Below are 25,387 nucleotides of genomic sequence, written 5' to 3' on the forward strand. Positions count from 1 at the left end.
TTGTAGGCAATATTCCTGAAAAATTCATGAGAAAAAAAATGTCATACCACTAGAATCCTCTGCTCCCATGATCTCATTTGTTTTCTGCCTCCTAATAGTGATACACTCTGAATTTCAATGGATTCCAGTAGAAAAATCGAATCAAGAACAGATTCACTGCTAATTTCGCAGCACAATGTTTCACCCCAACGGTAAATACCGCGATCACCCGCTCAATAAATCCACCCATCAACCACGCGCACCAACGGCCCCAGATCGCCCCCGCACCCCGATCCAACGGCCCAGCGAATCCGCAGCGGCCAAACCCCCCTCCCGCTTGGCCGCTAGCCGTTGCGCCCTCCAAAACCCAGCGCCGCGCACCCCACCACCACCACCAACGTAACGTTGCCTCGCCCTGCTTCATCCGCTTCTCCTCCCCCTCCCTCCGCCTCCGCTATAAATTGGTTTCGAATTCGTCCACGCGGATTCGAAACGCGAAATCCCACCCCTCTTGGATCGCGCCCGCCTCTCATTACTCTCGCTCATCAACCGCCGTGCGAATTGATCGTTAGGGGATTCGAAGGCTTTTTTTCGTTTTTGTTCTCTTCTTGGTCTCGTGTCTCGATCGGGGATGGCCGCCGCGACGGTGATGAGGAGCGCCAGAGGAGGAGGAGCGCGGCGGCCGTTCGCGCCGGTGGTGGTGTCGCCGCCGCCGCCGTCGCGGGCGGGGAATCAACTGGCGCCAGAGGAGGCGGTTCTTGGCGGCGCCGGCGCCGGCGGCAAGGCGGCCAAGAAGTGCGGCTCTGGCTCACCCCCTGTTTCTTTCACGTCCAAGAAGACGCCGGCGGCGGCGGCGGGGAGGGTGTCGAGCATGAGGAGGGTGGGTTCTTGCGCCAAGAGGTGCTCGACTCCGGGGGCGGCGGCGTACGTCGCGCCGCGCGCGCCGGTGCGGGGAGTCTCCGAGGCGGTGGGCAACAAGGTGAGGGCCATGATCTCGTCGCCCACCTGCAGCGAGGCCCGCCAAGAACGGCGGGGCAGTGAGGCCTCCGCCTCGAGGAAGCGGGCAACGAGGAGTGCGACGATGGAGGAGGCCATTGCGGGCCTCCCGGAGCCCGGCGAGGGCCGCGTCAAGTACCTGGTGGACACGTTCGAGCGGCTCCTCTTCCTGGCCGGCGGCGACGGGCCCGAGGCGCGGGGCAGGGGCGCGAGGAGGAAGAACGAGGCGACCGTGACGGCGGCGTCGGCGCCAGCAACGCCGCCGGGCGCCGACGTGTCGTACCCTTCCATCGCCTCCTCGTCCGAGGTCTCCTTCCCCGGTATCGCCGGCGTCGCCTGCATCCTCGACGCCTCCGATCGCACCAGGTCTCGGATTCTGATCCATCGCTGCATTTGCGTCGCCGTTGCTTTGCTTTCTTGCTGTTCCCGACTCTTCTGCTGATGCGCTTTTTTTCTTCTGAAAATTCAGCAGGATAACCCGCGCACGAGGCCAACGCCGGCAGAGGACATACAATGTACGTATGCTGCATGCTCACAATCTCACTTTTTGTCGAGATCAAGATAAATTTGTAGTGAAATTTGTGTGGATATTGTTCATCGCACATCGCAGAGCACCGGCTCGTCAGAGAGGGGTTGGAGCAGGAAGGTGACTAGGGTGACGAGCCAGCATCCGTTCAACCTTAGGACTGAGGTACGAGTGATGTAACGCTCATCATGTGTTGCTCATCTGCAGTTCTTGCTCTGCATTTTTTTTGGGAAGCAATATTGCTTGCTCAGCTGCTCATGTTCTGCATGACGATTATGATGACTGACTGAAGAAACTTTGCTTCTGTTCTTGTACTCAGCAAAGAGGAAGGGTGAAGGAAGAGAATTTTGTTCAGAGATTGAGAAAGAAGCAGATGGAGGAGGAAAGACTGCGCAACCCACTGGCTCAAGGTTTACCCTATACCACTGATGAACCAGAGGTATGGCAGCGACGCCTATAATAATTTCAGTTCAGTGTTCACTTTTACATTGCTTGAACATTGTCGCTTCATTACGTTTGACAATGCCTACATGAAATTTCATGTACAACGATCAGCCTAAAAACATCAGTAGTATACTTAAAAAGAAGTTGAGTCTAGCTCTAGCACCATTGTCACACCTTTGTCTGACTGGGTACAGTGGCACACCACATTTCACTAGTATGTTTCTGAACTTGGAAGGAAGACCTTGTTTCCTTGTCAGTTATCTCAGCCTTTCTCTGACCCTTCTGCAGACTCCGGTGAAACCTCCAATGAAGGAACCCACTGAACCGATCGATCTCGTGCTGCACAGTGACGTGCGCGCAGTCGGTCGCTCCAAGTTTGATCACCAAGTAAGTTGTCCATTGCGATGCTCGCTCGCCGTCGAAGAGTTCCTGAGGGCCATGCACCGGCTATCTTCCATCCTGCAGGTCGCCGAGCGAAACAGCTTCATGGAGGAAGTGAAATTGGAGAGGGAAAGACAGCAAAGGGTATAGCACCATCTATCTGAAAGTTACAGCATCAGGTTCATCTTGTTCAGATGCAAGAACTGAAAACATGGTATGATGTGTTCTTCTGCAGGTGGATGAGGAGTTCGAGATCAAGCAGCTGAGGAAGGAGCAGGTGCCGAGAGCACATCCGATGCCAGATTTTACCAGGCCATTTGTGCCAAAAAGGTATTGAATTTCTAGTCCTTTGTCTCCTCTAATGATCTGATAGCCACCTTTTGCATGTCAATCATTAAATCTCACGATCTCAGTCCCCCAGAGGTTCTAAATGAACTGAAATAACAGATTCATGTACATTTCCATACATGACAGTATGCAAGTGTTCGTTTCAAACTATTTCAGCTGAAACTTTTGGCGAAAATGCAGGTCAGTGAAGCCTAAGACGATTCCCAGGGAGCCAAGATTTCAACCCAGATTGATGAGGCACATCTCAAAGGCATAATCAGCTTCAAAAGTAGTCGTCATCGTCACCACCATTGTGGCGATTCTTGCTGTTTAGCAAATTTTAGTAGCTGCTAGCATCTATAATTTTGAAACAAAAAAAGGGAAAATACCCTGCATCAAACATGATGATTGGTGTAATCCGTTGAATGCTTGTAGAGTTCTTTTATGTTTGATTATATTTTGACAGTACATGTAATTGGGTTAATTCTTTTGTGATTCCTTTCACAGTATGCTTGTTGCAGTGTTGTGCTTATTCTTTGTCAATTATACTGACATATCCAGCAGGCGCTTTCAAAGAGATTAAACGTATTAGTATAAAATACGTTTTCATCATCAGGTGATTATCAAAAGAGATTAAGCTCCCTGCGGCACAGTCTAACACGGGTTACTTATTTTGAAGAATGTTAGGGCGAGCAACAACCATAGCGCTGTGAGAAGATAAGAATGAAACCAGCTGGGAACACTGCAGAGTGCTGCACATGGATAGTGGTTGAAAGCAGTTTATTGTAGTGTCCGTTTTCACGTTTTGGAGGGAATGCTGTTCCAATTTCCCAACGTTTGATTTGAAAAAAATGGATTTGGATCTTTCCAAAGTTTGCATCTACTCTTCGATTGAAGAAACTGGGTGATACAGTGATCCAAATTGTAAAATGCGCTACAAATGCATAGCAAACTAGTAAGTTTTTATTTTTGGAGGCCAGTGCGTGGCAAGATTTTATTCTTTAACTTGTATCTTAGCAAACTAGCCTAGTGACTTCTATCACTAACATAAAAACATATTTACTTTTCGAAAACAAATTCGGTATAAACAAATAAACTTTGACAAATATCACCAATTTCTCTTTTTGAGAGGCAAAAAGAAAACAAAAGAAACTAGCTGGTTCACAATCAGACGGCCCAGCTCGTTTGCTTAAACTGGGCCGGCCTAACAACGGCATCTGACAGGCTGAGCCCAGTATTCTACAAAAGCCCGTCGAGTATAAAGGGAAGCAATCGTTCCGAAAATAAAAGGGGAAAAATAAAAGAGGAGAAAATCAGATTGTGCCGTACGTTCTCGCCACTATCTGTTCGTTTACCAATCCCGTGAAATTCATCCCCTTCTCTATTCGATTCGTTCGGATTCCGACGGACTCGACACCGGGTGGCTCCGGCGATCTGTCTGGTCGTCGCGGCGTCCGATTTAGTGCGGGTTCCGGCGAGATAGCCCGCTCCCGTACGCCGCCTCTGTTTCAGGATAAGATGGCGGCGGCGCGGCGCGACTTCGACGAGCAAGGTGAGCGAGTATTTATCGAGGAAGCAGAGTTGTTTCTTATGCTTTGAGAGGAGTGTTTTACGCCGGGTATCGCGGGATTTTTCATGTGTGGTGTGTGACTGTGAGCAGATCGCCGGGCGGCGAAAGGCACCGAGGTGTTCGTCGGCGGGCTGCCGCGGTCGGCGACGGAAAGCACGCTCCGGGAGGTTGGTTTGGTTCTTCTGTTTCAGGGTTGCAGTGGACCACCCATTGGGGATAGAAGATTGCTTGTGTGCGTGCAGTGCAGTGTTGGTAGTTAGGCATCTAGAGGTTGACTGAGACCTGTATATCCGACTATTTATCGAAGTAGTGTCTAAATAGCAAATCAGAGTGTTAGATGAGTAACTGTCCGTGGAGTTGGTGGCATTATAGGTTCTGCGATTACTTATTTATTTCTGCGATTACATACATGATACATTTGTCTCCTCAATACTTGCCTACCATACCCAAAACAGAGTGAAGTAAAATGGGAGAAGGGGTTTCAATTTCTTCTGCAATCCAAATGGGAAGAGTTGAATCTAAAGATACAGTTGTACCTTGGCCCCTCTTATTTATTCTGTAATTTTTTTGGATGTGGAACAGTAATATACCAGCATGTAAAAATGTCATATTCTATCTATCTAGTAATAAGAGAAGTATGTCATATTAGAAGGATTAGGATAACTATTGTATATTTGAGTGTTGAACTTAATCATATTTAGAATTTCTACTATTCAACTTATGTGTTCATGGCTAAAGGAAGTTTTCTTGCAGTCTGTTCGTTATGCCACTAATGGGACTGACTTGTAGTGTTAACAGGTATTTTCTCCTTGTGGAGAGATCGTTGACGTGCGTATAATGAAAGATCAGAATGGCCTTCCAAAGGTCTAGTACAACCGTAAAATTTTAGATATTTCTTGCAATATATGTTTTCAGTATTTTAGATATTCTATTTTTTTCACTGTGTCATGAATACTTTAAATATCTAACACCATTTCTTTGCCTGAAATGGTTTCAGGGATATGCTTTCGTGCGGTTTGCAAAGAGGGAGTACGCTAATACAGCTAAAAGGCAAAAGAATGGTATGGAGGTAAGAAAGATGTACTTCTTGTACCAAACTACCAATGCTGACAATTTTTCCATATGTGGCATCGTATATAGTCATTTTTTCCTGTGCCGCTATTGTTTCCATACCTGCATGTAGACATCTTTTTTTCCTTTTTAACCTTTTGTTATTCCTGATAGTATAATAATTTACCTGCCACACTTCTCACTTTCTTCATATTTCTATTTAACGACACGTTTGCTTTTTTTTATTCCCTTTTTATAGACCTTGAATCCAGAGTGAGATGATAGTGTGCTGTTTCATTATTATAGATGTGAACAACAACATTATGTCTCATGTACCAAGCTTGACACTTGTAATACATTTGCTGTTGGTTTTTTACCAGCTACAAGGAAAGAGGCTTGTTGTCGATCTTTCAATGGATCAAGATACACTTTTCTTTGGAAATCTTTGCAAAGGTAATCTTCACCCTTGGTGAACATCAAGAATCATACTGCATTAAATTTGTCCCCAAGAAGAATACATGTCGATACAGTTGATGGATCAACACTCATCAATGTTGTCTTGTAGAAACTAGATAGCCGTAATATCTGTCCATTGTCTTAAACAACCCAATACATCAGTGCTAGAGCTTTTGTTTGTGTCTTTTTAACATGTTGATCTGCAGAACTTTGTTATGAAAACATGCATGCAAATAAAAATTATTATCTAATTACTAATGTCTGCTTTCCTTTTTTGTCTTGCCAGAGTGGACTTCAGAAGAATTTGAAGAATTGATTCACAAGGTAGGACCATCAATCATATATTTGTTATCTATGTACTTCTTAAAATAATTTCACTATGACACACGTTATTTTGCCATTCTCTTTGATACAACAGACATTCAAAGATGTTGTTTCGGTGGACCTTGCAATGGCTTCAAATCTTGGTTCATCAAGCAAAAGGCATATAAACCGAGGTTTTGCATTCGTGCGATTTTCTTCTCACTCAGTAAGTCTCTAGTCATTGCTAGAATAGTTCTTTTGTTTTGTTAGCGCATTCTGTTGTGAAAATGTCAACCAGTAAACAAAATGGGTTGTTACAAGTCTATTAAAATTCTGCATTTACCATCGATTTTTAAATCTTGTTTTATGATGTTTATTACTATGGTCTAAGTACGTGAAAATCATATATGCTTTCTCATATTTTGTTGACGTGTACCATTCTTAGTTTATTTTTTCCCTTTGCAAAGGCTATGTAGTTTATTTAGAGTTGACCATAGCTTTGTCAACTGATTTATCTTGCAGGTATTGGTCAATATTGTTGCCTCTTGTTTTGTTTTTTTAAAAAGCTTATTTGGACAAACAATCTTATGCAAATACCAAGATATGTGCAAAATTACCTTCAATCTATCCTCTTAAGTTTCTATTGTTGCTAATCAATGAATGACTCTGCACTTTCTCTTCCTGTGCCCTTGCTCCCCAACCAAATGCCAACTCGGGTAACTTTGTCCTAATTCAGCATAAGAAATCTACTACTCCTACTGCCATATTCACTAGAATACAATCCCTGATCTACAGCCACAATCCACAGCCAGTGATGCTTCTACCAAAAAGAAGGAAAGACTAAGGAAACAAGGGGTGTGGAAAGGTTATTTTATTTCAGCATCTTGTTCTTGTAATGGGGATGGAACCATTTGATCCCATCTATCTACTAGCAAAAGAAGCACATGTGCTATTAGTTTCATGCATGATCAAGTGACCATATATCCTTAGTGGCATTATGTCCTAATCTCAATATGGAGCCGGATGATGAATTGGCACCGAATTATCAACATACCTTACAATCTGCTGACAAGCTTAGGAATTCATCTCTGACTTATATACTTGACATTGATTTTGGATCTATATAAAACATAATCTCTCCCATCTATTTTGTCTTAAATGACTGAGTAATGTTGAAAAGGATGGCTTTTTATAGTTACCTTCTCCACTTGAGAAATTTTCTATTGTATTGTGGATACTTCTGAAGAAACCGCACACATTGAAGAAATTCTTTGTTCGACACAGTCGTAGAGAAATTTGGAACTGGTGATATAGGAAAAAGATATATGCCAGAATTGTTATCTCATACATATCTTGTATCTTTGATCTGTTATCATCTTAACAAGGATTTATTTGAAATGAATCCCCTGATGAAACAATTGTATGCAAGGATGATGATTGGTTAGATGAGCCAAAGGAGTACTTGCATGCTTGCATTTTCTGATCTGCAACATTCATGAATTGTATTACATGCTTCATCTGGTAGTTAACAACATGAAATCATCAATTTATGGAGTCACCTGATGAGCGTGTTCAGGACCTTTATTGCCATTTGTTTATCTGGATGGCCTTTGTTCTATTTGTTTCTCTAGAAACCTGTGAGCGGCTGTGTTGAAAACACATAATGCTGGAGAGGTAATGCAGTTCCAAAGTTTACCCTGAGTTTTAACATCAGCAAAACTGAAAATTCGTGTGTAGGATTTGTAGAAACAAGAACTCTGAAATCAACAATCTGTCACTGTTTCAATTTTGAAGATCTGAAGGCTACATTGGCCCCTGTTACTCTTGTCGCCATTCCGTTATTGTTTCCCATCCTGTAACTTGCCTATATATTACTTTCATTCAAGAAAAAGTAGACCAGAACCCTAATTCTTTCCCCATTTTTTTTCTCTTTCCTAATTGGTCGTTCTTCAATTTATTTCCAAATCTATCTGTGTTCTTGTGCCTGTGACACTCTCTCCCATGCTGACACTTGATTCCCTTCCTTCTCTTGGATTCATCACTACACCACAGGAATCTTGAGCTGCCATAGTATTAAGTCTGAAAATATCACTTGATATTAATCGCTGCCACAAAATACAAGTATGTTTATCTACATAAGATCTTGGTTCGTTAGTCATCACTTATCTGAGGTTACGCCCACTGAGATGTGAGCAAAAGACAAATATCTAATAGCATCTCGGAGAAGATGATCTTAAGTCCATGCTTTCTACTCAAATCAGCTTCCTTTGATTTCATTCCACCTCAAACTATCAATCACAGGCGGCGGCACGAGTAATCCGTATCGGTTCCAGAACAGATTTTATGCTTGGCGATGTTTTGCATCCTGCTATAAATTGGGCTGATAAGGAGTCTCATGTGGATGCTGATGAAATGGCCAAGGTAATGTAGAAGGGAAACATTTTTTTTCCATGGTACAAATATAGCTATCTTCTGTTTGAACATTGATTGTGATTTCTGTTCTGTTTACTCCCAGATTACGACTGCTTTTGTTGGGAATCTGCCAGCAAACGTAAACGAGGAGTACTTGAGAAAGCTTTTTGAACAGTTCGGGGAGGTTGGTGCACCAAGATGGCTGTCACATTTTTGCAGTTTTTACTAACCAATGTTAATGTTAAAACAATATGACCTGATGTGCAATCAGGTAATACGGCTTGCTATCTCAAGAAAAGGACAATGTCCAGTTGGATTTGTTCACTTTGCCAGTCGCTCAGTAAGTGTTTATCTTAATTCTAGAGGCTATGTTCTCATCCAATTAATGCACTTATATATTCTTTGAACTACTGTATTTGATGATTGACATAAAAATGAATATTATCAATTGAAGGAGCTGGACAATGCTATAAAAGAAATGGATGGTGAAACAGTGAGAGGACCTGATCAAGGACCGGCTTTCAAGATCCAGGCATGAACACGAATGCTATCTGTTTGATGGTTATCGCCAGTTTCTTACTGCTTATTTTAATTTTCTACTTTGGATTAGACAAAATAAGCTCCCATTTTATGTCAATAGGTGTCAGTTGCTCGACCTGCAGTAGACAATGAGAAGAAGCGATCTCGTGAAGAAGTGAGAACTAGAAGATCAAATATATCAGGAGATAGGCCAGATTATTCATATGGAAGATATGGACATGATTCACATGATCGTCAAGTGAAAGCTCCGAGATTATCTAATTATGTATGTGTGATAATTAATATGTTGTTAATTATTTTGCTTTTTTTCTTCTTTTGCTTCCTTTAGTTTTAAAAACTAACAAGTCTTTAAGTAAGATATGACCTCCTACAATTGACTCTTAAATGCCTTGAACTACCAAGACTTGAAAATCTCAATTTAGCTAGCCATTCACTTGCAATAGCTTTGGTTTAATCAGCTTCAATCTTATGGGTGTACTGTTCTTTTAAAACTGAAGCGTCCATTGTCAACCTGCTACCTCTGGTTGGTCATATGTATTCGTTTGATAATGGAGTAAGCTTCTTCTTGTCTCTAAATGCCTGCTACATTGTCTTCATCGTACAAAAAAGATCATGAAGGCTTAAGATTCTATAGTTTTAAAAAAAAAGGCTTAAGATTCTGTATCATAGGTTGCAGGTCAACTCTTGTTTTGAAGGCTACAAGCACAACTATTTTACTAGAGCTCTCCTGTTTGATAGCTTATATATGTCCAGTTTTTATAGCCTGACTTCTCACTTCTTTATGATATAATTATAAAAACGGAACATCAAATACTCCAGCATCAACCAGGTTTCTTTTCTTTTTTCGAGAACAGCATCAATCAGTTGAATTACAGTTTTCTTGTTATTTGAATATATATGGTTTTTCACTTTTTCTAGTCATACTTAGTTAAAATAAAGGGAATACATTTCATTTTGCAGTAAGGAGAAAAGGATGATGTGTTTGTTGATATATGTGACAATATTTTCTGCTTGTTTATCTCTTAGGTGGCTGATGCCTCTGACCCCTATGAATCAGCTCTTGCTTCACTGCCTTCAGCTGTCAAGGAAGTCTTGCTTCGAATTCTACGTCTGGGAATTGGTACTCGATATGACGTAAGTAATTTGTACAGAAAGGTCTCCTTTTTGTTCCTCTCTGATGTATGAACTGGAGCATGATGTTCCTGTCCTTCTTCTTTGTCCAGATTGATGTCCATTGTGTAAAAAGCCTCAATGAGCTTCCTGAGTCATCTGCTGTTGCTGTCCTTAATAAGGTGTTTAGTTGTTTACACAAATGATTTCTAAGTTCTCACCTGAATGATGTTATCATTAATCCTCACAAAAGAGCACATGCAGTTTTTGATATCAGGTGGAGATAAACGCAATAAAGGCGATTATTTTGCTTCATTGATTGCTAAGGTTATTACTACCTCATTCAATATCTTCCACCTTTCCTTTTTACACTTATACTTTTTGTTTCCCTAAACGTTTTGTTTTGACTTGCAGCACCAGGCTGAAGCCTTTGGCTACTCATTACACGATACTACTTATTTGCCGAGAAATTCTGAAATGCATGGCAAGCGATACACACATGAAGATTATGATTACATGGCACCCGGGTAGGCTTGCACTCACATGCCTGCTCTGACAGGCCTTACTGTAAATGGTTCATGTGGTAGTCAAGCTCGAATAGTGATCTCCATTTTACTTGCAGGAGCAGTAGATACAACTCAGGCCATGATCCTTCATCATATTACGATGATCTACCAGTGTCTCAGTCAAGGATTAGAAGATATGGTGAAGAAAGATCCACCATTGTAAGAAACACAGAATCGCGACACAATGAACTGGACATCAAAAGATACTCAGAACCAAGATTAGCCCATGAATCAAGACATACCACTGGAAAGCTTATTGATCGAAGATACATACAAGACCAGAGTTTAAGTATTGAAAGATCAGCTGAACAAGCTGTTCTGTCTAGGGAAAGGAGATTCCTGCCTGCTGCAGGGTACAGCACGGACTTAAGCTCGGATTTCCGCTCCAGGTCGCCTGCTGAATATTCGGCAGAACGCCAACAAGTAAGGTTTGATCCCTTCACAGGGGAGCCTTACAAGTTTGATCCCTTCACCGGGGAGCCCATCAGGCCCGAACAAAATCAGCGGCGCTCAGGAAGCTTGTACTGATAGGAGTGGTTGAAGCGACACTGAACATGCCAGATAAGACCATGCTCCTGAAACAAAGCTATATCTGGATATGCGCTTCTTATCTCTGCTAAGTGCGCTTCTGTGCTGTTGCTTCTGGCCTACAGATTATGGGTTCCCGGGCCCCAATTCATGGTCCACTAGAATGATTTATCTATGTTTGATGAACCATCTTGGCAGTTAGGAGTTAGGTGAACTTTTGTGCCCATGTCGCTAAATATTGTGTTGGATAAAACATTCATGAATATTTTTGATAGATTAATTAAAATTTAATAACATGAACTGTGAAGACTATGCTCGTGTTGGTATTCTCTTACCGTAAATAAGTAAATAACGTAGTTCAGGCAGTGCCAGATTGCAAATACTGCGTACATTACAAGTGCTCTTTTAGTGGTTAATCTTTACATATTGTTAGTTGTTGATTGTTATCTGGAAATTGCTCTTTTATTGGTTAGTTTTTACATATTGTCAATTGTTGATTGTTAACTGGAACTTACTCATTGACTTAATAGTATTTTTTTGTCCACTTTGGATGCTGACCAAGTGACCATGCATGCCTTTCTCATATCTACTCATCTGGAGCATGTTAAGCAAGATGACTGATTGGACAGTTGGCAAGACCAGAGGGACTTTCTGCCTCCTAATGATGCTATCTTCGATTCTACTGCTTTAACACTATTTCACATGCTCCCTGAGCTCTGAAACTTGCATAGCGTAGTAAACTGGGTTGCTTGAATATGCCACTTCTGCTGCAAGGTGTGTGAACTAGCGCAAAACTTGCGAAAAAGGGCGACATTGCTATGCGTATCAACAAAATTTTCTTGTGAAATAATCGTCAACTGTTGCATTACTTGCCTCAGATTTGAAGTAACCGGGGATGTGAAGGGAGCAAATGGTTATGGTTATTGATGCAATGATTTGAACCCAATGAAAACAAAAGTTAAAACACAAGAAAAAACACTTTTCCCAAGTACACCCATTGAACTTGTGGGGAGTTTAATTCGGAAGAAATAATTGCGGTCAGTCAGATCGGATGCTTTCACCAGCTCATTGGATTAGGACTAATGGATACACGCTGGATATTGCATTATGGTAGGGTTACACTCTTATCATTGACCTACCGCCCAACTTGACAGTATCCTCATCACATATGGACGAACTTCTCGGCTCACAAATTGCAGATCCATCTCTATCCATTTGGCACTGCTCACGTGCTATTATTCCACATTATTTCATAGTACTATACCCTTTCAGAGAATGAGAATCTCATACCCGTAGTGCAACTTCAACAGTAAGGAGGAACACTTTAGCATAACACATTTTCTTTTGTTCCAAGATCAACCAATTAAGAGGGAAAAAGATCCATTATCCCCCCAAAAAAATTGTGGCGGCATAATTTAGAGGTGATCCAAATACTAGCCATCTTGCTGCAGCATTCATATGTAAATAAAAAATTAAAAAAATCCATCATATTAAGTTGATGTGACCAAGCAAAACATGCTCAATGAGCTAGTGTGCTGAAGATGGTATGTCACTGCAGCTGACTGAGTTTCTTGAAGGGAGAACAGTGCAAGGAGCTGGAAGGAAAGCATCGGCTCACTCACCCCAATCATCAAGGGAATGCACTACAAGTGAGGCAAGAAGCTGTTCCCAGCAACTACTTAGTCCATGCATGGATTATGGATATAGGTTCAAGGTTATGGGACCCAATGCAGAACCCTAAACAATTGGTGGTTGTGGCTTTTTTAAAAGGGAAAATGGTGGTTATCCTGTCATCAGGGATAATGGACCCCCCCCAACACCAGAGCACACACTGGCAGCATTTGCTGCCTGATTTTGTTTGCATAATTTTGCACACACACATGAGCCTGCATCTTTTCTTCGACTTTCCGTTCCCCGCTTAATTTTGCCACATCTTCAGCTTTAGCATGGTGCCCACTAAAGACTGTTGGGGTATATTCTGTGCTGTGCCTTATCTCTGCGATTTCCGGCACAAAGGAATTGTGAAGTGAATCCATGAAATAAGTTACCTGGATAATTTGACTTCCGAAAACCGGTATGCGAAGGTAATTTGGATACCGAAAACCCTCCTTAATCTGAAGTCCTGAGAAGTAGTAGTCTCTGATCGTTCAGTTTGCAACCGGACACGAACATTCCAACATGAACAACATTCAAACTCCTCCGCTGACCAGCTTCAAGAAGCTACAATTGGGATGTCGGAATCCAAGTAGTCCCTATCCCAAAAGGTCAGTGACAGCAAGATGCTGAATTGCTGATACATGGCCATGATGTGAACAGAGGAAACAGTTGGGCAGTACCCATCTCATCTGGAACAAAGTGAAGCCATAACAAACTTCACCTATTAAATTATTGAAGTTTTTGAAAAAGGAAAATAAAAACAATTGTGAGTGTGTGTTGATGCCAACAGCCTGAAAGATGTGGTTGTGACAACTACTCCCCTTGAGAACAATGCGTCACCAGCAGATGACCGACACAGGAGAGAGCAGTACATGATGAACTACAAGATGCAGGAACTGAACATCTAGGAGTATAATACAGTTACACGCATGATACGAGCAGCTACATGCTAGATCAGATAACTGTACGATTCACTGGGACATCATGGGCTCATCATATGAATGGAACCTGAACTCTATGAGCTACAGACACATGTGAGCAGTGGTCCTTGTGCTTGCTGGGATGTTGCGGATCAGTGGTTGCGTGCATTCCGGGCTCAAAATCTTGCTCGGTTCTGATTGAACAAGAGAGGGACCCTAGCTACCTCGTGCCCTGTCTCCTAGTCTTGGAGGAAAAAGTTTGCATAATTGCATGTATACATGTCTTTTTGTGGGTAGAGATTGGGGATGCGTGAGAGACACTGAGATCTGGGCTTATGGTTGGGTAGACCGGTGCGCCGTGGTGATAAAGCATTTGGTCTAGACACTATCTCTTCTTCTTTGTTTTGTTATATATTTTCGCAGTCAAACAAAATTGTTTCAACAAATTGTAGCAATATTGTACTAGACGCATGGGAGATGAAATTGAGGAATCAACAGCTGAGATCAATCATGCCCGTGTACAAGGACCAACTGAAGAATATGCAACAAAATAACGTTTGGTGGCTGCTCTGTCCTTTTGTGTTGTGATTTGTACGCCACCAGCTTAGCTAATAGCTGCCCCTAATTGCTGGTGGATCTCCAATCTGGATGAACAATCACTTGGCTACAGGAAACCATTAATGGCGACAAAGTCTTGCAGAACAGGCTATAGATCTGTGGTCTGTATATAAATCTCCATTAGACAGTACCGTCGCCCGTGAACCAGAGTACTTCACATGTACGATTACAAACTTGCATCAATCATGATCTCAGTTTCTCTCTACCATGTCAATTGGAATATTAGTTTATTGAAATTAAGAGCACAAAATGTTGAAAGTTGAATCAAAGATGTGACTAGACCAGCTAGTACTCTCTACTTACAATTCTACAAGGCATATATCAATTGGGTGGGACAAGTACTATTTAGTCAATTATTACTCTATCAGTACATAATTTTTTTAAGAAAAATTATTGTTATTAGGTTCATATTAAAAATTACTTAGCTATGATTAAAAAATTATCACATAAATCATATTAATGGATTAACTGCCAGTCAAAGTTGTCGTAATGAAATGAAAGGGTATTGTAGTGGCAAATGTGTCGCAGAGGACCAAACAATATAAACGAAAGTAAAATTACTCTTTTCAGTCACAAATAATCGATGTTTTGGGGCTGCCTTAAGTCAACCATTTCAAACTTTAGTTTAAATTACTTTTATGTGTTAAGTTTAAATGATTAAAAATGATACGAGTAGATTTGTCCAAAAAATAGCTTAGTAAAAAAATATACTTTTGCTAGTGTTGTAAATATTTTATAACAAAAGGTACCTACCAATGTTTTTTTTTGAAGTGAACCTACCAATGTTATGTTTTGAATGCGCCATTTATTTGTGACTATAGGGAGTTTCTTTAAGAATGGTACAAATCGATCCACTGCGAGCACATTATATCTTCTAATTTAATGTTGGCAAAATAGCCATTTCAGTTCCTAAATTTTGCACCGAGGATCAAATTCGTCCCTCGACCTTTAGAATGGTCGACCTAGTCCTCAACTTTTGATTTTGGATCAAACATACCCTTATGCTGATATGGGCCTCCATATGAGCATGAAACTAATGCGAAAAATCATTTTTGCCCTTGGCTCCTTCTTCCCCTCCTCAATTTTCGCCATACATTAACAGTACTATCCAAAATATATAAGTATGAACATATGTATGTTTACCGAGAAAGTATGAATACATACATGGAGCATGTATACCATACCACGAGTATACGAGCACATGTCAACTTTAACATAAGTGTACATACATTAAGTTGTGTATATCATGTAAGAATATGAGTACATACATTTTGCATATCAAAATTTAATTTGTATGAGCACATGCATGATTTTAAAGAATATGAGTACATACATTTTTTAAAAACTATATCGTATGTTAGTTAAAAAATATATTGATGTGTATGTATCAAGGGAGTATGAGCATATGCATGTTTGACCTAAATAAGCTAAGGGTAAAATGAACTTTTCACATTAGTCTCATACTAAGATATAGCACCACATCAGCACAAAGGATGAGTTTGACCCGAAAATGGAAGTTGAAGGACTAAATTGACCGATCTGAAAGTTGAAGGATGAAGTTGACCCTTGATGTAAAGTTCAGGAACCAAAATGCCTATTTTGCCTTTAATTTTATCAGGATATGACTTAGTGCGAGACTAGAATAGGACTATGTTTTCATTTCCTTTTATTTTCCTTTGAAAAGAATATGACCTGAGCCTAAGAGACGACTCTCTTGAAATAAAGTTAGAAAATAAGAGATCCCAGCACATAGTACAAAATCCATGAAATGTGAGAAGATAATACCTTCTGGATTTTTTTTTCTCATGACTAGGACCTAATGCTAGCATCACACCAAAATAATCACCATGGATCATCTACCCATATTGATCGACCCTCTCCAAAAGAAAAATGGAAAATCCCAGCACATAGTGCCAGATGACTCTGAAGTAACTTCCATTCCAAGTGAAGCGCACGCAAGACAACGAAAGCAACCCACCTGCAAAGAAACCAATCTAACCGAAGCCGGCCAAATGCCTTCCGACCTTCCTAACCGTCAGTCGGCAGCCTTTCAGTGAATTTCCGGCACGGGACCTAATTTCACCCAACAGCGAGAGTGACAGTCTCACACCTTCCACTCTGCCATCACCAGCATCCTCTGCTCTCACCATTCTCTGCCAACTCTGCTCGACTCCGTCGCCGTGCGCTCGACGTCTCAGAGCTCCAATGCAACCGTGCATACACCCAATCTTCTCCGCATCACTTATAGATTTTATATGCATCTATGTGCCTTTGAGTGGGATACGATCCAAGCAACAGGAGCCTCTCTTCGTCCTCACACCAGCTTCCGGCTCCAGCTCGGCCGCCTTCTAACCGACGGCACCTACGATGCCTGCGAGGCTGCAACGTCTCCTCGTCCTCGTCCCTTCTGGCCTGCTCGTACACCCATATAATAGTGTTTGGTAGATGTTACCGAGACGGGGATGAATGAATTTCAGCTCAGTCCAAATTCTTTTCTATTTTTTCTGCTCGGATCGCTTGCTTCTTCCCCGCCTCTCTTCTTCCTCCTCCATATAAGAAGCTCCCGCCGTGCTCGCCCGCCACCGCCAGCCCGTGCAGTCAGTTACCGGGTCAGTGCCGTCATCAGTAGCAGTAGGTGGTGAGTCCATCACCCGCTCGCCCATCCATCTGCTTTCGACCTCCCCTGCTCTTGACCGGCCAACCATCGATCGCGGCGCGGCCAAGCGATCCCCGCCATAAAGGCGAGCGCGAGCGAGGGAGAGCAAGTCCACTGTTGCATTGCTGGCTGCTCTGGCTTTCTGAGGAAGAAGAAGAAGAAGAAGAGTGGTTGCGGTGCCGGTTTCGGTTGCGACATGAGGAGGCCAGCGGGGATGGCGCGCGGTGGCGCGGCGGTGACGGCGGCGGGGAGGGCGACGAGGGTGATGCGGGCCGCGGTGTCGGCGTTCTTCGGCGGGTACCACTGCTTCACCTCCGTGGCGGCGCTGCTGGCGCTGCCGTTCTCGGCGGCGGTGCTGGCGTCCGAGGCGGCGGCGCCGTCGTCGGCGACGCTGCGGGGGACGGCGGCGCGGCTCCGCTCCGTATTCGCCGCCGCGGGGTTCCCGCCGTCGCCCTTCTTCGCGCTGCTCGAGGCCAAGCTCTCGCAGACCGTCTTCACGTTCGCGGCCACGCTGCCGTTCGCGCTCACGTTCCTGCTGCTCGCCAAGGCCTGCGTCGCCGCCATGCTCCGGGACCGGGACGACGGCGGCGTCGCGCCGCCCCGGCGGCAGCAACGAAAGCTCGCCTCCGCGCTCCCGCCGTGCGGCGCCGTCGTCCGCGCGTACCCGGCCGTCGCCGCCACGCACCTCCTCAACGCCTTCCTCATGCTCTCCGCCAACGCCGCCGTGTTCTCGCTGCTCCTCCTCGCCTTCGGCGCCGCCGACCTGCTCGGCCTCACCTCCCACTTCTGGACGCTCGCGCTCTCCGCCGCGGGCGCCATCGTCTACTCCCTCGCCATCGGCGTCGCCACCGTGGTCTGCAACCTCGCCGTCATCGTGGCCGCGACGGAGCCCGGGTGCGCGGGGCACGCCGCCGTGCTCAGGGCGTGCGTGGCGATCAGGGGCCGGGTGTCGACGGCGCTGGCGCTGGCGCTACCGACCAACCTCGGGATGGCGGCGGCCGAGGCGCTGTTCGGGCTCCGCGTTGTCGCGCAGCGCCGGAGCGCCGGGAGGCTCGCGCCGGGGGTCGCCGGCGAGGCATTCTCCATCGCCTACATCCACGCGATCTGCGTCGTGCTCGAGATCATCGTCAGCTGCATGTTCTACCGGAGCTGCAAGAGGAGTGAAGCTGACGAGCTCAGAGAGCTCGAGCCAGAGGAGAAGGGTGATCTCCAGGCTTGAGCATCGGAGCTCTCACCTTCAGCTTCAGTCTGGTGTACAAGGAAAAGAAAAAAAAACACACAAATAGCAGCATAGTTTGTCTTTCTGAGAAGCAACAGGATCAGATAAGGTAGATTTCTGCAAATGTTTTTTTACGGCAAGCAAATGATAAATTGAGGTGAAATAAATAATTATCTTGTACAGAAGGAGATACTCTTTTCATCAACTGAAATAAGAAATCATGGAATTTTGCATTGTTTGGTGCTGTAACTTGTAGAGACATTGATAGCTTCAGAAACTTGTAGGAAAGAGAGGAATATTTTGGAACTTGCAGATTTCATATATTCTGTTCTTGGGTGAGACAATGATAGCTTCAGAAACTTGTGGGCAATGTGTGTGCCACCAGCTACTCCGAGAAGCGGTTGCAGTCCAGAGCATCTATGCCAGGCTGCTCCCGCCCTCTGGACTTTTAAAAAAAAAATGAGCAGGAGAGCTGCTGCTATATTAAAAAAGAGAGGAAGGCCCGACAGGTAAAAATAAAAGAAAGTTTTGTTCATGCTGTACACTCTCATCCCGACTAACACATGGGGAAAGGAAAGAAAGGCGTCTCTATGTACAATTAATGCCGCCACGCAGCACCACTAAAAAACTCTTAAGTGTTTTGCTCCTACCGCAATCCATGTAACCGCCTGGTCTTTTATCTTGGCAACTAAGCGACTGAGTGTTTGCTCCTGATGTTGAAAAATCAGTGCATTTTGCTCCGTCCATATCTCCCACAGTACAAGGATGATTAGGGTACGCAATCCTTTTCTGAAAGCTGTCCACCAATCGTGTAGCGAGTTATGTGGAATCCAACAACTTGGGTCAATGTTTTCACACCGTGTCCATGCACTCATTTCTGCCCAAATTCTCCTTACAAAGCTGCATCCGGTGAATAGATGAAGTCCCGTCTCTTGAGTTGCATCACAAAGAATACAACGTGGATTGCTTGGCCATCCCTGTTGCGCCAGTCGATCCACTGTCATGACTCTGTCCTAGATAGCCAACCAGCTGAAGAACTTGCACTTGGACGGCGCCCAAGGTTTCCAAATAATGGCCTCGAAATTAGTCGTCGTGGACCCATAGAATTGTGCGCGGTAGGCTAACTGCGTACTATATTGCCCGTCTGCCGTTAGCTGCCACACAATGGTGTCCGGCACTCCTGGCCTAGGCTGCACCCGACTCACCTCAGCCCATAGGCTGTGGTACTCAATAAAGTGTGTTACCGAGAAACTGTGATGTAGAAGGTTCAAGTCCCTAATCCAGCTGTCATTAGTCAGAGCCTCATGCAACGATCTGTTCTTTCTTCTGGAGATGTTGAACAGATTTGGTGCCATGTCTCTTGGCCTTTGGCCATTGATCCATCCACTGTCCCAGAAAGGTATTTTGTTACCATCTCCAATTGTTATCGTCGTGGCTGCCGCAAAAAGCTTACTGTCAGCTTGCATGCAGGGGACATCGCATCCCTCCCAATGCGGGCCATTTTTCATCCATTGCTGCCATAACCAATATAGACAGAGAGCTCTGGAGAATTTTGCAAGATGTAGTACTCCGAGGCCGCCCCCTTTCCTATGTCTGGCCGACCGGGTTCAGTTAACCTTGCACTTCCCGCTTGTGAGGTTTTCTTTTTTGGCCCAAAGGAACTGTTTCCTCTTAGCGTCAATGATCTTCATGATTTATTTGGGTGCATTTAGGGATGTGAGTAGATAAATGGGCTGGGCGGTCAGTACCTATTTGACAAGCATCAATCTCCCAGCTGATGTCATATTCCTTGCGCTCCAACTGCTCAGTTTCCCAATAGCCTTGTCCACTAGAGGTTGAAAATCAACCGCCTTTAGACGTGTCGTAGATAGTGGTAGACCTAGGTACTCAATCGGGAAGGTGCCATGCTTTGCCGGAAGGTTTTGTAGAACTTCGCTTAGTTGTATTCCTCCACAACAGATAGGGAGTGCAGTTGATTTTTGGAAATTTGATTTGAGCCCCGTTGTCTCTCCAAACATGTTCAAGATGTTGACGAGTGCATCAATCTCCTCCTTTTTTGATACAATGAATAGCACTGCATCGTCAGCGTACATCGATATCCGGCATGAAGGTGCACGTCCTTGCAGCTTGCTAAAGATACCCATCTCCGCTGCCAATTCAAGTAACCTCTACAATGGATCAATTGCTATGATGAAAAGGAACGGAGAGAGGGGGTCACCTTGGCGTAGGCCCCTGCCATGCTTTAGCGGTTGATTTGGTACCCCATTTAGGAGAACTCTGGAGGAGGAGGTTGACAATAGCGCCGTGATCTAATCATGCCAACACGTCGGGAAGCCGAGGCATTGCATCAGGGAGAGCAGATAATCCCACCTAATGGAGTCAAAGGCCTTTGCAATATCCAATTTTAGGAAAATTGCTGATACTTTGTTTCGATGATATCGTCTAGCCGTATTACGCACCGACATGAAATTATCATGTATGCTCTGCTTCATGATTAATGCACTCTGACATTTGGATACAATTGAGTTCATGTGCGATTGTAGTCTTAGTGCCAACGCTTTAGTGATGATTTTGATGAAGGAATGAATCAGGCTTATGGGCCTGAGATCCTGAACAATGTCGGCCCCCTCTTTCTTTGGTAACAGGATAATGTTGGCTGAGTTTATTAGTTTGAGGCTGTTACAATGAAGCGAGTAGAAAGCATTTGCCGATGCCATTACATCTTGCTTGATGATGTCCCAACATGATTTGAGGAACAACCCCGTGTATCTGTCTGGTCCTAGAGCTCTATCACCCGGCAATTTATCAATAGCCCTTTTGCTGCATGGTCTCTTTGAAGAAATTTTGGATCTCAGTTGATTTTTCCTCATGTGTACATGCCCAGCTTATGCCCTTCTTTAGTCTCTATATGAAGTTTTTTCGGCGCCTGGAGTTGACCCATCGGTGGAAAAAACATGTGTTAGCATCCCCTAATTTTAGGTTATTAATTCTGCTAGCTTGGTTCTTTCGCGCTCGTTCAATGGTGGCTAGGCCCATGGCCCTAGTCTTTAGCCGACTACGCAGGAGGTGCTCTGCCTCCGAGAGTGTACGGTGTTCTTGCACTATGTCCAGCCTTAGGATAACCTCTAGGGCCATGTACAGTTGCATTCTAGCATCTGGTATAAGACGGTTGCTCCACTCCCGTAATGCGACAGCCGTGTCATGTAACTTGTGATAAAGTATATGGAATGGCTCAACATGCGGTGTTTGTGTACTCCATGCCCGGGTGACTGTATCCTTGAATCCCGGAAGCATTGTCCAGTAGTTTTCAAATTTGAAAGATTTTGGGCGTCTCGGGCCACAATGGTTGGAAAGTAACAGTGGGCAATGGTCGGATAGAAAGGTGGATAGGGCGTGCAGGGCATGATTACTGAAAGCATGTTCCCATTGCTTATTGGCAAATACTCTGTCGAGCTTAACAAGAGTAGGGTTTCTTCTCTCATTACTCCATGTGAATTTTCTATTTTGTAGGTGAATTTTGCGGAGGTCACAGGCATCCAAGGCCTCTCTAAACATATTCATCTGCCACCGGTTGAGCCTGCTGTTTTTTTTTTTGTCGCTCGCTTTGTATATGAGATTAAAGTCGCTTAGGATGAGCCATTGGGAAGTGTATACTGGCTTTAGAGATTGTAGTTCAGCAAGGAATTCCACTTTCCTGGTAGCTCTGGTCAGGCCATATACTACCGAGAGAGAGAAGCTGTTTGGCGTTTCTTGCATTATTACCGTTGCCGTGATATGGTACTTTCCTATTACCACGTTTGACAGCTGGTGTTCCACGTTAGGAGAATGCCACCCCTAGTGCCACTGATACCCCCCGCTGGCTTGTGTAACCGTCAAGCCTGTACCCTCCTAGATACACTGCCGTGAATTGGTCTATCTCGCTTAGTTTCTTTTCTTGCAGACATGCAATGTGGCATAGGGTGGTGGAAATCGTCTCTCGGACCGTGTCTCTACTGGCTCTTCTGTTGAGCCCCCTCACGTTCCAACGTAAGACTTCAAGGTTCATTCCTATCATGGAGGGAACGCCAGACATCTCTTGTAACGGCAAACAGGGCTGATCAGCAGTTGTGGCTTATCACAGCAGGAGAAGAGAGCACAGACGCATAGAATAATGCCCTGATTCCTCGACAGGGACCCATCCAGCAGGAATGCAGCGGACAATTGAAGAATGGACCATGCAGATGGAGTTACGCCGCCATGACATTGTTGTGGCTTTAGGATTACAACCCAATCGAATGCGAAGTCTCTGAATAATTCAAATAAGCTGCAGTGGCGCCTTGCACTGCTTAAAAGTTCAGAAGGTGCACTTAACATAACGAACTGAACGACTCTAGTTGAGGCATCGAACTGGTAGTTAGGTGGCCGTCTGTAGCGCTTCTGCCTGCAAAGTGGTGGTGGCTTCCTGGATGTCGGCGATGGCTTCTCCTGCCACCGCGGCCATAGCTTCGTCGAGGTCGTCAGCGTGTATGTCTTCAAGGTTGAAGGCCGCTGTGAGCGCCGCAATCACCTCCTGTGGTAGTGGCCCCTGGAACATTGCTAGGAATTCCTGCAGTGCAGCCTCGACAAGCTGTAGATCATTGTTCAGGAGGCCGAGCTTGCGACATAGATTATGTTGCGCGCGTTGAATAGCTAGCATTGGCCGACGAGTAGAGAGTCGCATGCTGCGGCGTACCGTAGACATATCGAAGATGCGTCATGGACGGCGACATTTGGCTGACTCCATGTGCGCCGGCGGATTCGGCTCCTCCAGTGGTGGCTCCTCGCTGTGGAGGATTGGCTCCGGCCTGGTAAAGAAAGCCCCGATGAGCGTGTTGTCAATCGGGCTGCTGCGTTCTGTGTTGTTCGGCATCGCGGCGGCGGACGTCGTGTCCGTGTCATTAACAGCTCCGTCAGTGCGGCTGGTGTCGGCGCATGCTGTGCCTTCGATGTCGCTGGTCGGGTCTGGCAGCATCTGTGAAGCATGGAACAAATTAGAGAAGCTCTGATCCAGAGCGAAGCGATGGCCAGAGGCCATGACTGGCGAAGACGGCAAGGTTGGCAGCTGAAGATTCTGCAAAGCTGCACCAACCTCCTGGATGGAGATAGATTCCCCACCGTCTTGATTGGTTCCTTCAGCTGGTATGTCTTCCAGGATGCGTGCAAATGAATCTGCAACCTTGATCATCGGCGCCTCCTTGTTCTTTGGCTTGGGTTGACGATCGTCAGACCAGGCTTCAGTCCCCTGATGGGGTAATTGAAGCCTGTCTGCCAGCACCGCTGCTTTGTCGATGTAGTCGAAGAGGAGCATGTTGAGAGGTGCTAGCTCTGTGTTTGCCATCCCCTGCTGCCGGTGCAAGTAGTTCTTGGCCGCCTCCTGGATCGTCGATGCTTGGTTAGCGAAGAGGAATTGAAGCTCAATCACCTTTTTGTCTTGGAGGGCACCGAGTTGTGGCAGCTGCTATGGCAGGTTGATGTTGGCCGTAGCGTCATCGCCCATGTTCCGACCAGCATCTTGGTGATGACGTCCCCCCTGCCTGCTCCCTCCGGCCCAGGGGCGGATCCAGGGCCCGGGCTGCCCGGGCTGCAGCCCGGGGCGAGATCATGGAGTCCCTTTAACCTATGTGCTGTTTAGCCTAACAAAATGAGGCTTAGGAGACAAAATTAGAGTATTTTAGGTGTGATTCAACAGCTCAGCCCGGGGCGCAGTCCCGTTCTGGATCCGCCCCTGCTCCGGCCCAGTTCATGCGCCTGGGCGAACACTCTCGCTCGCGTGCTTACACGTGTCATGGGCGCGGCGAGAGTGGTCACCGTGGCCGTGCTGGTCACGTTCGTCATCGTCGTCCTTGCGTCAGCGCCATGCATTGCCTGGGTGGTCGTTGTTGTAGCCCCGGCGTTGGCGTTCCCGTTCATCCCTGCCGTCGCGTCGTCAGTCTTCGTCTCCCGCACTGCTCCAACCAAGTCGCGATTGGTCAGAACCCGGTGGCGAGTGTGGGCGCGCGGCGCGTTCCGCTGCCCGGCGTGGGGTGTTCTCACCATCAATGCAGCTGAGGTGCCATGGTGGGAGGTGGCGGATTGTCAGAGTGCAGGAAGTCTTGTCATCGAGATTGACTAAAGCTAGCGTGTAGTCCTAGATCTCCTCGAGGTGGATGATGATGCAGTGCTTCACTCCGCATTGCCAGTGTTCTGGTGGCGTCTTGGACACCAACACTGACTCGAGCCTGGCATCACGTGCACGGCCGGTGAACGTTAGCCAACACACTTGGGGATTGAGCTTTGATTTGCCGTCCATGCCCACAGGTTGATGGTCTTCGTCTCCTCCGGCTGGTCCAAGTTGGTGTCGATGGCTTTGAGCGCGCAGTGGCTGCTGATCAGGTGTTCTGTGATGTCAGCCCTCTAGGCGTGCATAGGCACGCCATCGAGGCAGAGCCTGACCCAGAACAGTAGCGCAGCTCCCTCTGCATCCCGAAGGCTCCGCCATTTGCTGAAGTAGACCTCAACGCCAGCGCCTGTTGCTTTGCCCTTCTAGAGCGCCTCTGTGTAGTGGTGGACGTGCTTAAACTTGATGAGGAATGCTTCAGGAAAGTGGTGCGAGACAGTCACCTCCCATGGCGCAGCTTGAACTCCTCTCCGATTGCCTTCTCGATGTCCCACGGCTACGTTGGCTCCGGACCACGCACCACCCAGGTGACGGCCGCCGTTGTGTCCCACTCCCGCAGGTCAGCGTCGATGTCGCCGGTGGACTGGATGAGGCAGTCCACTTGTTCCGGCCTCGTCGCAGGGTCGCCGAGTCTTGACATTGCCGCCGATGGTGTGGGCGGCGGAGGTGGCAGTAGATCTTCGTGGGTCACCGGCCTTCGACTGCTGACGCGCTCCGGGGGGCGGCTAGCCCACCGGCATGTGGCTGGATGTTCTCTCTGCTTGCGGTACTTGTTGTTGCAGTCCCGAGCGCGGTGGCTGAAGCGGTGGCAAAGGAAGCAGCGGACTGGATCCTAGCAAGCGGAGGTGCGGTGGTCGGTAGCTAGGCAGATGAAGCAGCCGCCGTCGGTTTTGGCCCGGAGAGCGCGTAGACTTGGGGAGGGCTGGTGCTAGGGGTGAGCAAAGTGCTGTGGGCG

General features: G+C 45.8%; 4 protein-coding genes across 6 annotated transcripts; 3 read left to right on the forward strand and 1 right to left on the reverse strand.

The window, feature by feature from the left end:
• The first annotated feature begins 489 nt into the window (after positions 1-489).
• On the forward strand, positions 490-3,146 carry LOC101771611. Of its 2 annotated transcripts, XM_022825544.1 has the most exons (8): positions 490-1,341; positions 1,445-1,490; positions 1,586-1,666; positions 1,821-1,940; positions 2,234-2,332; positions 2,411-2,470; positions 2,562-2,656; positions 2,855-3,146. In XM_022825544.1, the coding sequence occupies exons 1-8, from the start codon at positions 611-613 to the stop codon at positions 2,928-2,930; spliced, it is 1,308 nt and encodes a 435-aa protein (XP_022681279.1). In that variant the 5' UTR covers positions 490-610; the 3' UTR covers positions 2,931-3,146. The 2 variants fall into 2 exon arrangements, with proteins under 2 accessions (XP_022681279.1, XP_022681278.1); XM_022825543.1 differs by having other exon boundaries at positions 2,234-2,470.
• A 798-nt stretch (positions 3,147-3,944) lies between these two features.
• LOC101754982 (polyadenylate-binding protein, cytoplasmic and nuclear) lies at positions 3,945-11,500 on the forward strand. Of its 2 annotated transcripts, none has more exons than XM_004962924.3 (17): positions 3,945-4,205; positions 4,314-4,390; positions 5,022-5,087; positions 5,221-5,292; positions 5,654-5,726; positions 6,016-6,053; positions 6,148-6,258; positions 8,334-8,453; positions 8,548-8,628; positions 8,716-8,784; positions 8,899-8,976; positions 9,085-9,249; positions 10,011-10,118; positions 10,208-10,276; positions 10,359-10,421; positions 10,509-10,621; positions 10,717-11,500. In XM_004962924.3, exons 1-17 carry the CDS (start codon positions 4,172-4,174, stop codon positions 11,186-11,188), a joined length of 1,809 nt encoding a protein of 602 aa, XP_004962981.1. In that variant the 5' UTR covers positions 3,945-4,171; the 3' UTR covers positions 11,189-11,500. The 2 variants fall into 2 exon arrangements, with proteins under 2 accessions (XP_004962981.1, XP_004962982.1); XM_004962925.3 differs by having other exon boundaries at positions 10,723-11,500.
• A 5,006-nt stretch (positions 11,501-16,506) lies between these two features.
• LOC101755659 lies at positions 16,507-18,506 on the forward strand. The gene has a single exon (XM_004962926.4). It carries the CDS (start codon positions 17,235-17,237, stop codon positions 18,255-18,257), a length of 1,023 nt encoding a protein of 340 aa, XP_004962983.1. The 5' UTR covers positions 16,507-17,234; the 3' UTR covers positions 18,258-18,506.
• A 4,472-nt stretch (positions 18,507-22,978) lies between these two features.
• LOC111256636 lies at positions 22,979-23,592 on the reverse strand. Its single transcript, XM_022824898.1, has 2 exons — positions 23,365-23,592; positions 22,979-23,247 (listed from the first exon to the last, which is right to left on the reverse strand). Exons 1-2 carry the CDS (start codon positions 23,581-23,583, stop codon positions 22,990-22,992), a joined length of 477 nt encoding a protein of 158 aa, XP_022680633.1. The 5' UTR covers positions 23,584-23,592; the 3' UTR covers positions 22,979-22,989.
• Positions 23,593-25,387: the final 1,795 nt, after the last annotated feature.

This window comes from Setaria italica, chromosome III (genome assembly GCF_000263155.2).
Source record: "Setaria italica strain Yugu1 chromosome III, Setaria_italica_v2.0, whole genome shotgun sequence".
NCBI lineage: Eukaryota > Viridiplantae > Streptophyta > Magnoliopsida > Poales > Poaceae > Setaria > Setaria italica.